The sequence below is a fragment of the Neopsephotus bourkii genome, unplaced genomic scaffold, assembly GCF_033783945.1.
Source record: "Neopsephotus bourkii isolate Nb327-2 ecotype Australia unplaced genomic scaffold, CSIRO-AGI_Nbou_v1 NB_1036, whole genome shotgun sequence".
NCBI lineage: Eukaryota > Metazoa > Chordata > Aves > Psittaciformes > Psittacidae > Neopsephotus > Neopsephotus bourkii.
This window is the reverse complement of record NW_026901525.1, coordinates 3,247,719-3,260,475: the sequence shown is the minus strand read 5'-3', so window position 1 is coordinate 3,260,475 and position 12,757 is coordinate 3,247,719. Positions and strand designations below refer to the sequence as shown.

Genomic DNA, 12,757 nt, shown 5'->3' with positions numbered 1-12,757 from the left:
TTGGCTCTCTCGATGGAGGAAATACTTGTCTGTCAAGACATTGCCACTGGATTTCTGCAAACCTCCTGCTCCTTCCCCCAGCAAACTGTGGGAAAGGAGGCACAGGGAGATGGGAAGGGTTGCACTGCAGCAGATTTCTGGGATTCTGGAAGACCCCATTTCCCCAGGCAATGATTCCAGTGTGCTTTCCCCCTCCGCCTGCCGTGTTTTCTTTATTCTCCTTGCGCTGGGTTGAAAGGAGCGAGTTTTCTAGGTCATTTTGCGTGGCACCAGCACAAGGAGCCCACGGAGGAAGGGGAAGGCGCACACGCGCTCACACAAGGCAGCGGAGAGCAGCGGCTGCCAGCTTGCAGGCGGCCAGGAAAGCAGACGGGGAAACCAAACTGGGGCCGTTAGCGGAGAGAAACTGGGGCAGCGCAGCCCCGCTGGTGTCCGGTTTCAAACGGCCGGCTCTCAGCACAGACACGTCTGGGAGCGCTGCGTTTCACAGCAGCACCGTGGGGCTGTGCTCCCCTCCGGGCACCGACAAAGCTGCCATGACCGCTAATGCAAGGAGCCAGCGGGAAGGGGATGGGGATGGGGATGGAGCGGGCACGGCCCCTGCGAGCTCTGCCATGGGTACCAGCGAGCTTTCCCCCTTCCTCCGAAGGACGGGGGGGCTCCTGCAGCCCCTGCGGAGCTGTGCGCGCCTGGAGGAGGAGGAATCCAGCGGGATGGGAAGTGGTTCCCAAGCAGGAGCAGCCAGCAGCGGGGCTGGCCAGCGCGGCCGGATGACACTGCAGGAAGCAGAGGTTGGCTGCTCCATGGCAGAGCCTGCCCGAGCTTGTTCCAGCGCTGCTGCCAAGGCCTGTCTCGTGAGAGTGAGCTGCACAGGACCAGTGTTACTGCATCCCTCATCCTGGCTTCCACTGAAGGCTCAGCACAGGACCCAGGCACAGCCCTGCTGGGAGCTGCCGTGCAAGGGGATGCTGCTGAGATGGCTGCAGGCTGCAGAGCACAGCATGACAACGGCAAACAAGGTTTCTCCATTAGCAGGAGCTTAGGGATCGAGAGGCCTCTTGGCCACGTGCATCCAGCATCAGCCCCACAGGGATCACTTAAAAGCAGCAGCACCTGTGAGCCACCGGCTCTGGGGATGCTGGATCCCTGATAGCAGAGGTTGTGCAGTGATTTGGCACTGAGCTTACCCAAGCCTGGGAAGGTGAGAAGTGCTCCTTTACCTTTGCAGCTGAGGGTGGTGCTCCCAGGTATTGCCACTAGAGGGGAACTGGCACAAACCCCAACCCCAGGCATCGCCTGGGCCTTTCCTCTGCCCTGAGCTGGGATGCTGCTGGCTTGACTCCGCACATGCACAGGGAAATGATGGGCTCCCTGAGCCGTTTACCTGCGCAGAGCTGGCTTTAAGCATCCCAAAACAGAACCCAGCTCTGCAGGTATCTACTTAAATGCTTTTAGCATTTTAGCCTGCTGCAGCATCTCCTGCCCAGCGCTGTGCTCCTGGGGAGCCTGGCTCCCTGTGGAACCCAGCCCTGCCTCTCACTACATGGCACCCGCAGGCTGATGGGAGCCCCCCATGAGGGGTCCCAGCCCCAGGGGCAGCACAGGGGTAACCCCCGGGGGACGGCCTGGCCCAGCACCCTCACAGTGAGTCAGCTGAGCCCCCGGAGCAGGGCAGGAGGCCAGCTGGGGTTTTCCTTGCCAAATCAGAGGTTTAAGCAGAGACAGGAGCTCGGTGGGGCCCAGGAGGCAGCGGCTTCCCCAGCTGCCTCTATGCAGCCCCATAGCTGGTGGCTGCCTGCATGCTGCTGCCTGCATCCTACTGCCTGCATTCCTGCTGCCTGCATCCCTACTGCCTGGATCCTGCTGCCTGCATCCTGCTGCCTGGATCCTACTGCTTGCATCCCCACTGCCTGCATCCCGCTGCCTGGATCCTACTGCCTGCATCCCACTGCCTGCATCCTGTTGCTGCCCTCTCTTTCCCAGGGCTTTTAGGAGAGTAACCTCCGGTGCCCTCCATTGCTCTGCCCTGCCTCAGTGTCTCCCCTAAGCCCTGTCTAACCTGGTGAAGCTTGCACCCCAATGCCTTGCAAGCTGCCAGGCACACTCACTCCTCAGTCGGCCATGGTTAGCAGGCAGCGGTGCTCAGCGGCAGCACAGGCATAGGAAGAAAGGGGGGGAAAGAAGGAAGCCCAGCAGGGAGATACTTGAATCCAGTCCCACCAGCAGCTGAAGCCTTCCTGCACTGCACTGGGAGGTTCTGTCTCTGGCTGGGGTTCAGGGAGCAGCTTTACAACAGCTGGGAAGGGGGCAGGGAGGGGGGGTCCTCGCGTGCTGTGTGCCAGGTTTTGCTGTGTGCGCTCTGATGCGCTGAGCTCAACTCCTGAGAAACCATCCCGCCTGCAGGAAACCGGCGCCCGCAGCCCTGCCTGCTCCGCTCGGCTCCCCGGAGGGTCTGGGTCTGGGTGAACACATGGGGAGGGCTCCAGCAGCTCTTCCCGAGGGCAAAGCACCGAGCTGGGGGATCCCGGCACCTGAGCACCAGCACTGCCCCATCCCACGGTGCCGCCAGCAGTGGCTTCATGGGGGGAGAGTGCTGGGATTTGTGTGTTTGGGATCAAGGAAAGGGCTCAGACCCCTCTGCAGCCTTGAAGTGAAGGTGCTGCTGATGCCCTGGGTGCACCGATGCTAGGACAAGGGGTGCAACCCTGATGAGCTGCAGAGAGCTGCGAACCTGAGGCACACTCGGCCCTTGCTGTTTGCACAGAGCCCAAGCTGGGGGCAGTGGTTCTGTACTGATAACGTGCAGGCAGGGAGCTCGGGGCAGGAGGCTCTGAAAGGCTGGGGCTGGGCTGGCAGTGGGGCCGGAGCCCTGGCTGTGCACAGCACATGGAGCTCAGTGGGCAGTGATTTAACACTCGGGGGGGTTCTGTCGCTGCTCTCCAAGGGAGGAAACATCTCTGCTGCTCTTCCCTCGCCCAGCTCTGGCCTTGGCCCTCTTTCCTTTCCCAGCTGGTGCGAAACGCAGACAGGGAAAACGGAATAGGTGGAGGAGTGGAAAAAGCCTTTCCGGGACAGCTCTGGTTTAACGTGCAGTGAGAGGGAGGGATGGAGAGCAACCGGGCTGTGCCTCAAGGCTACCAGCAAACGTGCAGCAGGGTGGGAGCAAAAGGCTTGCGGGTCCCCTTTGATGCTCTGCTTCAGTGAGCCTCTCCCTGTGCCCATCCTTGCCCTTCTGCACTGGGTTAAGGAGAACTAAACAGCTCCTCTGTGCTCGGCCAAAGATGCTCTGGGCAGCAGCACCCACCTGGGCTGCGCCCTGGGACCCAAGGGTGAGTGGATGACGAGTGCCTGATGGCTGCAGATGCTCCAGTCCCTTCTCCACCTCCCCATTTCCCCCCCGCCCCGCAGAGCGCATCCCTTACCCAGGTACTGCCCTTTGCCTTCACGGAAGGGGGGTCCCAGGGGTCCCTTCACCATGGGCTGCATGTACTTCACTTGGGCATAGCCCCCCACGCCGCCTCCCGCTGCCGAGTGCAGGCCGAGCACCATCACCACCACCAGCAGCAGCTCCACGGCGTCCGGCAGCATCCTGCTCCCCTCTGCTCCTGCGGACAAAGCAACAGTGAGAGCGGGCACTGCCCCCCGTCTGCGCCCTCCATCCCCGAGGAGCAGCTGGGAACCTGGGAAGGGTCCCAGCAGGAGCCTTTTTCTGCCCCGCAGGTGCCCTGGGCACATCCCCCCTCGTGCCATGCACCAGCTGGAAGATGCACAAGGAATACAGGGGTTATGAGCAGCAGAGCCCTTCAGAGGCTGCCCCAGTACCTGTGTGCCTGGGTTATGCCCGTGTTGCATCCCTCAGGCAAGCAGGGTCTCCTCTAGTAAAAGCCAAGGAGCAGCTGGGTGGGTGCTGCTCCCAAATGGGTGCTGGACCAAAACCACGTGGTTGGAGCCCCAGACCCCCTGTGTTTTGAGGCGCTTTGCGGGCAGTGATGGGAGCTCACTCAGAGGGTGAAGGATGGGAGCCCTGTGCGCTTGGGAGCAGCAGCCTCTGCCTTGACCCGAATACCCCCATCACTGCACCTCTGCTCTGGCAACTTCCTCAGTGCCAGCGCCACACACGGAGCCACAAGCACTGATCTGCACAGAGCGTGTTTTCAGAAGCTCAAAGGAGCAGGGACGCCGGAGCTGCGCTGTTTCACCTCCTCCTCGCAATACCCGACCCGTGGGGTTAGGAATGAGCACTAAGCTCTGCCTGTCGTGCCGGGGAGCAGGGGCAGGGCTGCAGCACACCGGGATCTGGTCGGGATTTCCTGGATTGCTTTTGCTGAAGCAGCAGGGAAAGAAAAAATCTGCAGCCGGGAGAGAGAAAGAGCCCCAGAGAACGAATGCAACTGAAATGAAAGCAAACTGATAAAGGGAAGGAGGAGCCCTGGCGTGGGATTGAGCCTGATGTGACCTAGAGCAGCTCCAGTGCCTGAAGGGGCTGCAGGAAACCTGGAGAGGGGCTTGGGACAAGGGCCTGTAGGGACAGGCCAAGGGGAATGGCTTGAACCTGCCCGAGGGGAGACTGAGCTGAGCTCTTAGGCAGAAGCTCTTCCCTGTGAGGGTGCTGAGGCGCTGGCACAGGGTGCCCAGAGAAGCTGTGGCTGCCCCATCCCTGGCAGTGCTCAAGGCCAGGTTGGACACAGGGGCTTGGAGCAAGCTGCTCCAGTGGAAGGGGTCCCTGCCCGTGGCAGGGGTTGGAGCTGGAGGAGCTTTAAGGTCCCTTCAACCCAACCCAGGCTGTGGTTCTGAGCCACAGCAGTGCTGGAAGCAGAGCTCTCCCCTGCCCATCACACCGGAGCCAGCAGTACCAGTGCGTTCCAGTGCCGGGCTCAGCCAGGGACACGTTGCCACAGGCACTGCGGGCGCAGGGACGGCCTCACCACCTTCGTTGTGTTTCTGTCTTCAGGGGCGAGACGGGGAACGCGTGTTTTTATGAAGCATTATTTTACAGGGATTTGTTTAAGGGAAAACGAATCCCATTTTAAGGGATTGCAGCTGTAAAAATACAGTTTCTGCTCAATAAGAGAGGCGAGCAAAGCCCTGAATCAGCTATTTATTTGTTTTCCTTACCTGGGGTGACCCCTGCACCTCCAGCTCCCTCCCTTCCCAGCTCGCTCCTCTCCCACCTGGGCTTTATCCACCTCTGCTCAACAGGGCTGTGTGCACCATCCTCAAGGAGCCCACACCATGGGAGCAGCACCCTGGGGTGCTCAGCACCTCTCCGCTGGGGGCTCAGCAGCGTTTGCAGGTGCCCCCTCATCCTGTGAGACCTCAGCCCTTGGGGTGAGATGGAACCGGGGGATACTGGAGGCAGAGGAAGGGAGGGGAGGACAGGGTGCTCCGGCTGCTTCAGATGCGGGTGTGGAGTCGAGTCCCTCCGGAGCCTCCACACATGGGCTTAGCTCCTGCACCTCCTCCCTTGGTCTGCGTGGAGGCGATGGAGGGAGCCCGGCCTCAGACCATCGGTACCCATCTCTGGTCCTCAAGGAAACGGGGTCCCTGGTGCTTTGTTTGTCCCCGGTGGTGCCCGGCACAGGGCAGGAGGCCTCCCGTTCCCCGGGCTCTCCAGGCGGTGATTTAATAACCATAAAATGGAAACATCTGGAGCCTCATGTGATGGATCAAGTGCGCACGGCGCGGCCCTGAAGAGGCTCTTTCATGCCTCAGCTCTCCTGCGTTATGAAGTGATAATTAATCACCAGGAGCAGCCCCGCAGCGCACTCATCTCCCAGGGCAGGCTGCAGGCGCCGGCCGGTTCATGGTGCGGATGGTGCGGTCCATCCTGCGCTCCGGTGCATCCAGCAGAATCCCGTGGGGAGCCGCTCTTGGAGCAGCTTCGGGAGGAGGAACTGGGCCAGAAGAGTTCATAGAGAGGAGCCCTCCGGGTCCAGCGGCGCGGTTCTGTGCCCCCAGGATGCTGGAGCAGGGATGGGGTTGAGCAGCACCGCGCTGCCTGGCTGCAGGGGGGGGGAACACGGCGCGGCACCGAGCCCCTTGGCATGGCTTCAGAGAGCAGCAGGGAGCGAGTGTCTGCTCCCCTGGCAGCCGGTGAGCAGACGTGTTAAAAACCCCTGGCACGCAATGAAAGCGCCGGGGAAAGGGGAAAAAACCTCGCACTTAAAGCATGAGAAAGGAGACAAGAAACGACACCTTGTTCAGCGGCCCCTTCTGCCCCCAGCGCTGCAGGAACAGCCCTGGCTTGGGCTGGCGAGCTCCTGGTGTGCTCCCGGCCATTCCCAATGGAATGGGGCTGCTGCTGCCCTGCGCTGTCCCCATCTCCCTGCAGCATCCGTGTCAGTGCTCCTGGTGCAGGGGGGGGGCACATCCCGGTGTGCGGCACCCGGCACAGCGCTCGCTTCCCCGCGCACACAACCGGGCGCTGGCTCACCGAGGGGCGGCTGATTTATGGCCCCTGATTTCAGGATCCCCGCTGGGCCTGGCAGCACCGCGCCTGCTCCGTCAGGGGAACTGTTTTGTCAGTCAATAGATGTGATCCGCAGGGAGCGGTGACCGCGGCGGAGGGGCAGGAGGAGGCAGAAGCTGTTTAAAGGCAGCAGTGAAAGCAGGATCAGTGCAGGGCGCGGCGCTGGCCCTCACCGCGGCTCCATCCCTGCGCCAAACCCGGGGTCACGCAGCCCCCGTGGAGTTTGCTGTGACACCGCGATGGGGCTGTTGGTGCGCTTCAAGCACATCGGCACGGTCCCATCCCCGTGGCACACACCGGGAGCACGGCCGTCGGCACCACCGGGACAAGCTCCCTGGTGAGCACCGCGCCCTCATCCAGCTCAGATGGACTCCGCAAAGGGAAAGCACCGAGAAAGCAGCCGGTGCTTGTGGGTGGGCTGGAGCAGCGCGGGCTTGGACGCCGCCGTGTCCCATCGAGCTGCTCCATCCTCCGGTCATTTGCAATAGAGAACTGAAGCAGGGAGGGTTTCCAAGCCCAACACGGGGCTGGACGGGCTCCAGCGGGAGGTGGATGGTTTGGTTTACGCTGCACAGGCTTTAAAAATAACAATGGAAGGAGCCGCGAACGCAAAGGGAGCCGCTGCAGCCGAGCGCTCGCGTTGTGCCCGCAGGCTGGGCCGCCGCAGGCAGCGGCTCGGCCGAGCAGCACCGGAGCAGCCTGAAATGCAGACAGCGGCCCCGGTGCAGGGGCTGCAGCGCGGCCCCGGAGCCTCCCCCCCGCAGCCAGGGAACAAGAAAACATTCTCCTTGATGGAAAGCAAGCACCAACCCCGGGGCAGGCGGCTCCGGCAGCACCCGCGCTGGGCACGGCAGCAGGCGGGATGCGCATGGCACGGCACAGCACAGCACAGCACAGCATGGTGCATTGCCCTGCGGCACAGCCCTGTGGTGCCTTCAGCCCACAGAGCCACGGAATGGCCTCATCTCTGACCTGAGCCTGGTTCAGTCTGAACCCATCACCCCTTGTCCCATCGCTGCAGTCCCCGGTGAAGAGCCCCTGTCTGGCATCAGCCGCGCTGCCGGTGGTGGCTGGGTCCATCCGTGTTGCTCCAGTCCAGGCAGGGGTTGCAGCCGAATTAACACCAAGCTGCTGGGTCTGTGCTGATCAGTGACTGCTGCAGGGCTGGAGGGCTGCAGGAAAGGCCGTGGCCTGAGCTGCTGGTGGTAGCCACGGGCCAGCCGGTACATGTGAGGCTCAGGCCGTGCCGGGATGCAGGAGGAGCTGCGGTGGCAGCAGCAGCCTGGGGCTGGGGTACCACAGCAGAGGTGGGGCGCTGGGCTCTGCTCGCTCTGACGGCCACAAACTTGCTGCCGAACTGGCCTGGGTGTTTGCCCCTCGACCCGCTGGGGCGATGCCCAATGGGCGATGGTGTCAGGCTGGGCGCAGGGGCTGTGGCAGCGACCCCGAGGTCCATCGCTGGTGCCTGCAGCAGGGTCGGTGCCGCCGCTTGATCCCTCACCCGCGGGGTCAGGGAGCAGCTTAAGGCGATTACTGCCCCTGGGTGCGTGCGTGCCGGGAGCGCCGCAGGGCGGGAGCCCGCTGCAGGTCCCAGCTCAGGGTTAATCCTGCCCCCGGCTGTCAAAACCCGGCTGATCCCTGCCGGAGCCAGGGGGTGCCCGGGGAGAAGCCATCCCCGGGAGCGGTGCTCACCGGGGTGTGTGGGGTCACAGAGACCTCCGGCTCTGCCCTGGCTCTGACCTGGGCCTGGGGTGGGGGGAACCCTGCCCCAAAGCCGCAGAAACTCCCGGTTTCTGCCCATGGCGTGAGCCTGAGCAGGGTCACAGCATCCCTGTGGCACCATGGTCCCCTTGCCGAAACAGGGCTGGGACATCCCCCATGAGGGACCCCAAAGGACGTGTTCCCCCCTGGCCCTGGCCCTGGTGGGGGGGTTCAGGCCCCTGGTCCCATCCTTCTCCCGCCGCCAGCCTCGGCCCCGCTGACATACCAGACTGCGCAGCAGTAATAGCAGGGTTGCCTGCCAGGTGCATAGTTTGACCAGTGGGATCGCACGTGCCAAACCACAGGTATTTTATGAGACGTTTCCTGTTATGAAGACATTTTTGTGGGGATTCATTTTTTCTTTCTTCCCTTCTTCTTCCCCTCTCCTCCTCCTCCTCCTCCTCCTCCTCCTCCTCCTCCTCCTCCTCCTCCTCCATTCCATCCCAGCAGGACGGTGCCTGCCCGAGGCGCAGCAGAGACTCCTTTCCCAATAGCCACAAGTTGGAGCAAGGCTGGAACCGGAGCGCCGGAGCTGGGACACGCAGTGATGCTGGAGGGTCCCAGCCCCTTTTCCACCCTGGCAGCCTCCAGGCAGGGTCTGGAGCCCCTCTCCCGTGCTCTGTGCAGCCCAGCAGTGGGGCCCAAGCTGTGTGAAGCCCAAATTGCTGCATGAGCCCGTGCTGTGACCTGGGCACAGCCTCCGGTACCGGATCCTGGTGTGGGATGTGGAGCATCTGCCCAGAGACCCCAGGTGGGGCCGTAGCTGCAGGAGCATCACCCCCCGAGCACCGGCTGGGTCAGCCAAAGCAGCCCCGCTCCAGGGACACATAAGCTGTGGTGGAAGCAGACGGTGTTTGCCCGGGGTCCCTGGGTCAGAGGCTGCTCTTCCCTGCACAGAAACGGCGTTTTCCAACGCAAGGGGTGTTTTGCAGAGCAATCCTCTAATCCCGGAGGGACCCGCGGAGAGCGATTCCCATCTCGGGGAATGCGTGGGCAAGCGGCCATCAACCGCAGACATTTAAACTCCCAGCCTCGTGCTGGGGTCACTGCCTTAATTATAACGAGCTGTGGTCCAGGCCAGAGCCTTGTGGGGTGCTCAGAGCAGCCCAGGCAGCGCCTCGGGGGGATGCAGCTCCTGTGCCTGAGTGAATGCAGTGATGCTACGGCTGCTCCAGCCCCTGTGCGTGCAGCCCATGGGGCAGGGAATGGAGGGGGCCAGGGATGCCCAAGATACCCAGAGGGGACAGGGGAGAGGCTGGGTGTGAACCAGGTTCATCCCGCAGGTATTAAACAAGTGTCTGCTCTGCAGGACGTGTCCATTCCATCATGTCCAGGATCATCAGACCCCAGCGCTGCCATCCCACCCCTCTGTTCATCAGCCCTGATGTCCACCTCTCCTGCAAGAGCCCCCTCTGGTTGTAAACAGGAGCCTCAGCTGTGGCCCCTGCCCTCTCCATGCTCCATCCATCACAACAACCTCATGCCATGAGGAAGACAGGCTCCGGAGCAGTGGGAGCACATGGGGACAGCAGCTCCCGAGCCAGTTCCTGGTGCCATTGGTTGTCAGCTCACTCCCACGTTACCACCACGGTGTTCCTTGTGCCATCGTTTTCCCAGGCTGAGCACCACCAGCACCCTCCCAGCTGCCCGCATCCGATGGGAAACGCGTGAGCTGCTGCTTGCCCTCTGCAAAGCACCAGGGAACATATCCCAGCCTCCCGCATGGAACAGCCTCGCCGTGTTTATCCTAACGGTCATTCTGGGTTAGTGTCAGGGCTTGAAATCCCCCTCCCTCCTTTTGCTGGGTCCTTTGATCTCCGGTTCCTCTCCTCTTCCAGCCTTTTAGCAACACCCCAGGTGAGGCTGCGTGCGCCTGCCCCGTGCCTGCATCCTGCAGCGCTCCCGCAGCGCATCCTCACCGTGCGCATCCTCACCTCGCACGTCCCCCGCAAACCCCTCTGGGGTAACGCTGCCGAAGCCCCCCTCACCCTCAGAGCTGCATTTCCTTGGGGCTCCAGCATTTCAGGGGTGACCCCAACAAGGCAGGAACCCCCCCTATTCACTGCAAACCTTCCCCATCGCTGCCCATCCCGGCACCTGGTCCCCAGGGCTGTGTCCTCTGCACTATGGCATGGCCACAGGCGATGGGGCTGTGCCCCAGTGTGGCGCTGGGGGCTCACACTGCCTGCCTTAGGGTTAACCCATGCAGGTGCTGCACTGATGGGCTCTGGGCACCAGGTCCCCCTGCCTCCGTGCCGCTGCGCCGGCTGCTGCCCCACGCCTGGGGTTAGCGAGGGGGAAATACTGTTTATGCTTCTCCAATATCTGCCTTCTGTTTTGCATTTGCCTTTTCTTCAAAGATCGGGAGCCGCCTCTGCCAAGATTCCGGAGATCTCCTCAGAATGCCGACCGCGCTCCCCGCCGCACTCAAAGCAAACAACCGGCAGGCCAAGGATTGATATGAAATAGTTTAAAAATGAGAAAAAGCTGCCTTAGAGCTAGGTTTACATTAACACAGAGCTCAGGAGCCGGAGCCTCGCCTGCGCCCCTCCCCGCCGCGGGGGGATTGGGTTACCTGCCCGCTCCCAGCCCTGCTCACCGGGGGCTCGCCAGGGCCAGATGCGGTGCGAGGGGTCCTGGTTCTTCCCCCCAGCATCCCGACAGGGACCCTCCCACCCTGCACATCCCCACCCCGGCGCTCGCTGACCCGCGCTCCATCCCAACCCCTGCCCATGTCCCAGCCCTGCGGCAGCGCCCGGGGCAGAGCATCCCAACGGGGACCAGCTCCTGCTGGGAGTGGGGTCAGGATGGGCACTGGTGGAGCTGGGTGAGCTGTGGGGCAGCGCAGTGGGGAGGAGGAGCTGACAAGCCCCACCCTGGCTTGGGGCTGTCAGAGGGTTAAGACTCTCTTTGCCTCCCAGTAACCCAGTCAGGACAACGAGCATTTGGTCCCAGCAGGACCCAGTGCATCCCCCAGTGCTGCAGCTTGAACCCTCCCCATCCTGCTGCCCTGAGCATCCCTTCCTGGTTCCCATCCTCATCCCGTGCCCACCCCTGCTGCCGCCGGGGCCATGCTCCATAGGGCATCTTTCCTGGCCCGGCAGGGCTGCAGACGCGCATTCAGAGCCCGGCGAGGAGGGGACGGAGCCCCTCGGGCACTGCTCTCGTTCGTGTGATTTAATTCAGTTTAATTTATGGGCGCTGATTGAGGGCCCGGCAGCCCGAGGTGAGCAGTGGAAACTCTGACAAGGCGCTGCCATAAACCACGCTCCCGCCGCCCGCCTGGCGCTGGCCCCGCGCTGCCGGCTTGGGTTTCAGCTTCCCCCTGCTCCATAATGAGCGTTTCATGGGCTGGGTGCAGGAGCCTGCACGGGGGCTCTGCGGGGCTCCCTGCACCCATCCCGGTGCCCCCCCCCAGCACGGGACCTTCTGTCGGGACAGTCTGGGATATTTTCCCGGAATTCTGCGTGTCCGGACGTTTCAACCCCGCTGATTCAGCTCCTTCCACTCCTCACTTCGCAATTTTCACTCCTTTTTGCAAGTTCGTTTCCACATTTCCTTTGTCTCGGAGCCGAAAGCCTCACAGGGAATTCCAGTGGCTCTGCTTTCCTGGGATTGCGCCAACCCCCCCCATCACCACCCCATGGCAGAGGCAGCTGACTGGGCCAGGCGGGTGCCGTGTCCTGGGGGATGCAGGGAGCTGCTCGCCGCTCCCACGTGCACCCGCTCTGTTTGTCCTAAACAAAGAGCTTCCAACCCCGTGTAATGCCGCGATCTGATCACCAGGCTCCCAACTCCCGGTGCAGTCAAATATCTCATTGAATGTCCCCTGTAGAGCAGCCAGACCTGCACCACACCGGAGCAGCTGAAAGGAGACTGGGATGGATGGGATGCCCCAGAGCATCCCAAGGGAACAAAACAACTTCTGGATTCACGTAGGAGAGAGGAGCAGCCAGGACAGCACCGGGAGCGAGTGGAGACAGAACCAAAGGCTGGGGACCTTCGCAGGCCCCAGGGCTGAGGAGCCTTGGGCATCTCCGCTACCACTGACCCTTCACCAAGCAAAACTGGGTCCTGGAGCCCAAGCACCAGTGGAGATCAGCGCAGAACAGGCACCTGTGCACTGAGGGCCTGGACTCGATCATCTCCAGGCCCTTTCCAGCCCTCCCTACCCTGTGAGTCTCTGTTTCCTCAGTGGAACTCGTTCATTCCTGTTGGAGCCGCCAGCCCCGGGGCAGGAACGCAGCCGGCGGCTCTCGGGGCTGTCCCCATGTCCCTGTAAGTGTCCCACAGGCACCTTTTGCAGGAGGATGGGATGGAGCCTGCAGCGGTGATGGCACAAGGGACGTGCCCTGCCCTGGGACCAGCTCAGGGGCATCGGGGGGGCTGTGCTCCCCTGCAGCCGGTGGGGCCGGTGCTGCGCTGAGGGCAGGGGATGCATTCATTGCAGACCCCGTGTTTAGGATCCAGCTCCTGTTTGCCGGGCAGAGCTTCCCTCTGGGCTCTCATGTGGGAACCTCCCCCTGT

At 62.6% G+C, this 12,757-nt stretch overlaps 2 protein-coding genes across 2 annotated transcripts in view; both read right to left on the bottom strand.

Moving 5' to 3' along the window:
* Window positions 1-11,530, bottom strand: part of PSMB2 (proteasome 20S subunit beta 2) — a 183,517-nt gene extending 171,987 nt beyond the window's left edge. The window contains exon 1 of the mRNA XM_061360793.1: window positions 11,524-11,530. The gene's annotated coding sequence lies outside the window, so the exon portion shown is untranslated. The remainder of the gene's footprint in view (window positions 1-11,523) is intronic.
* Window positions 1-12,757, bottom strand: part of COL8A2 (collagen type VIII alpha 2 chain) — a 29,697-nt gene that overhangs the window by 6,324 nt on the left and 10,616 nt on the right. Inside the window, exon 2 of the mRNA XM_061360790.1 lies at window positions 3,423-3,605. Coding sequence (XP_061216774.1) covers window positions 3,423-3,588 — 166 coding nt within the window. The 5' untranslated portion in view covers window positions 3,589-3,605. The remainder of the gene's footprint in view (window positions 1-3,422; window positions 3,606-12,757) is intronic.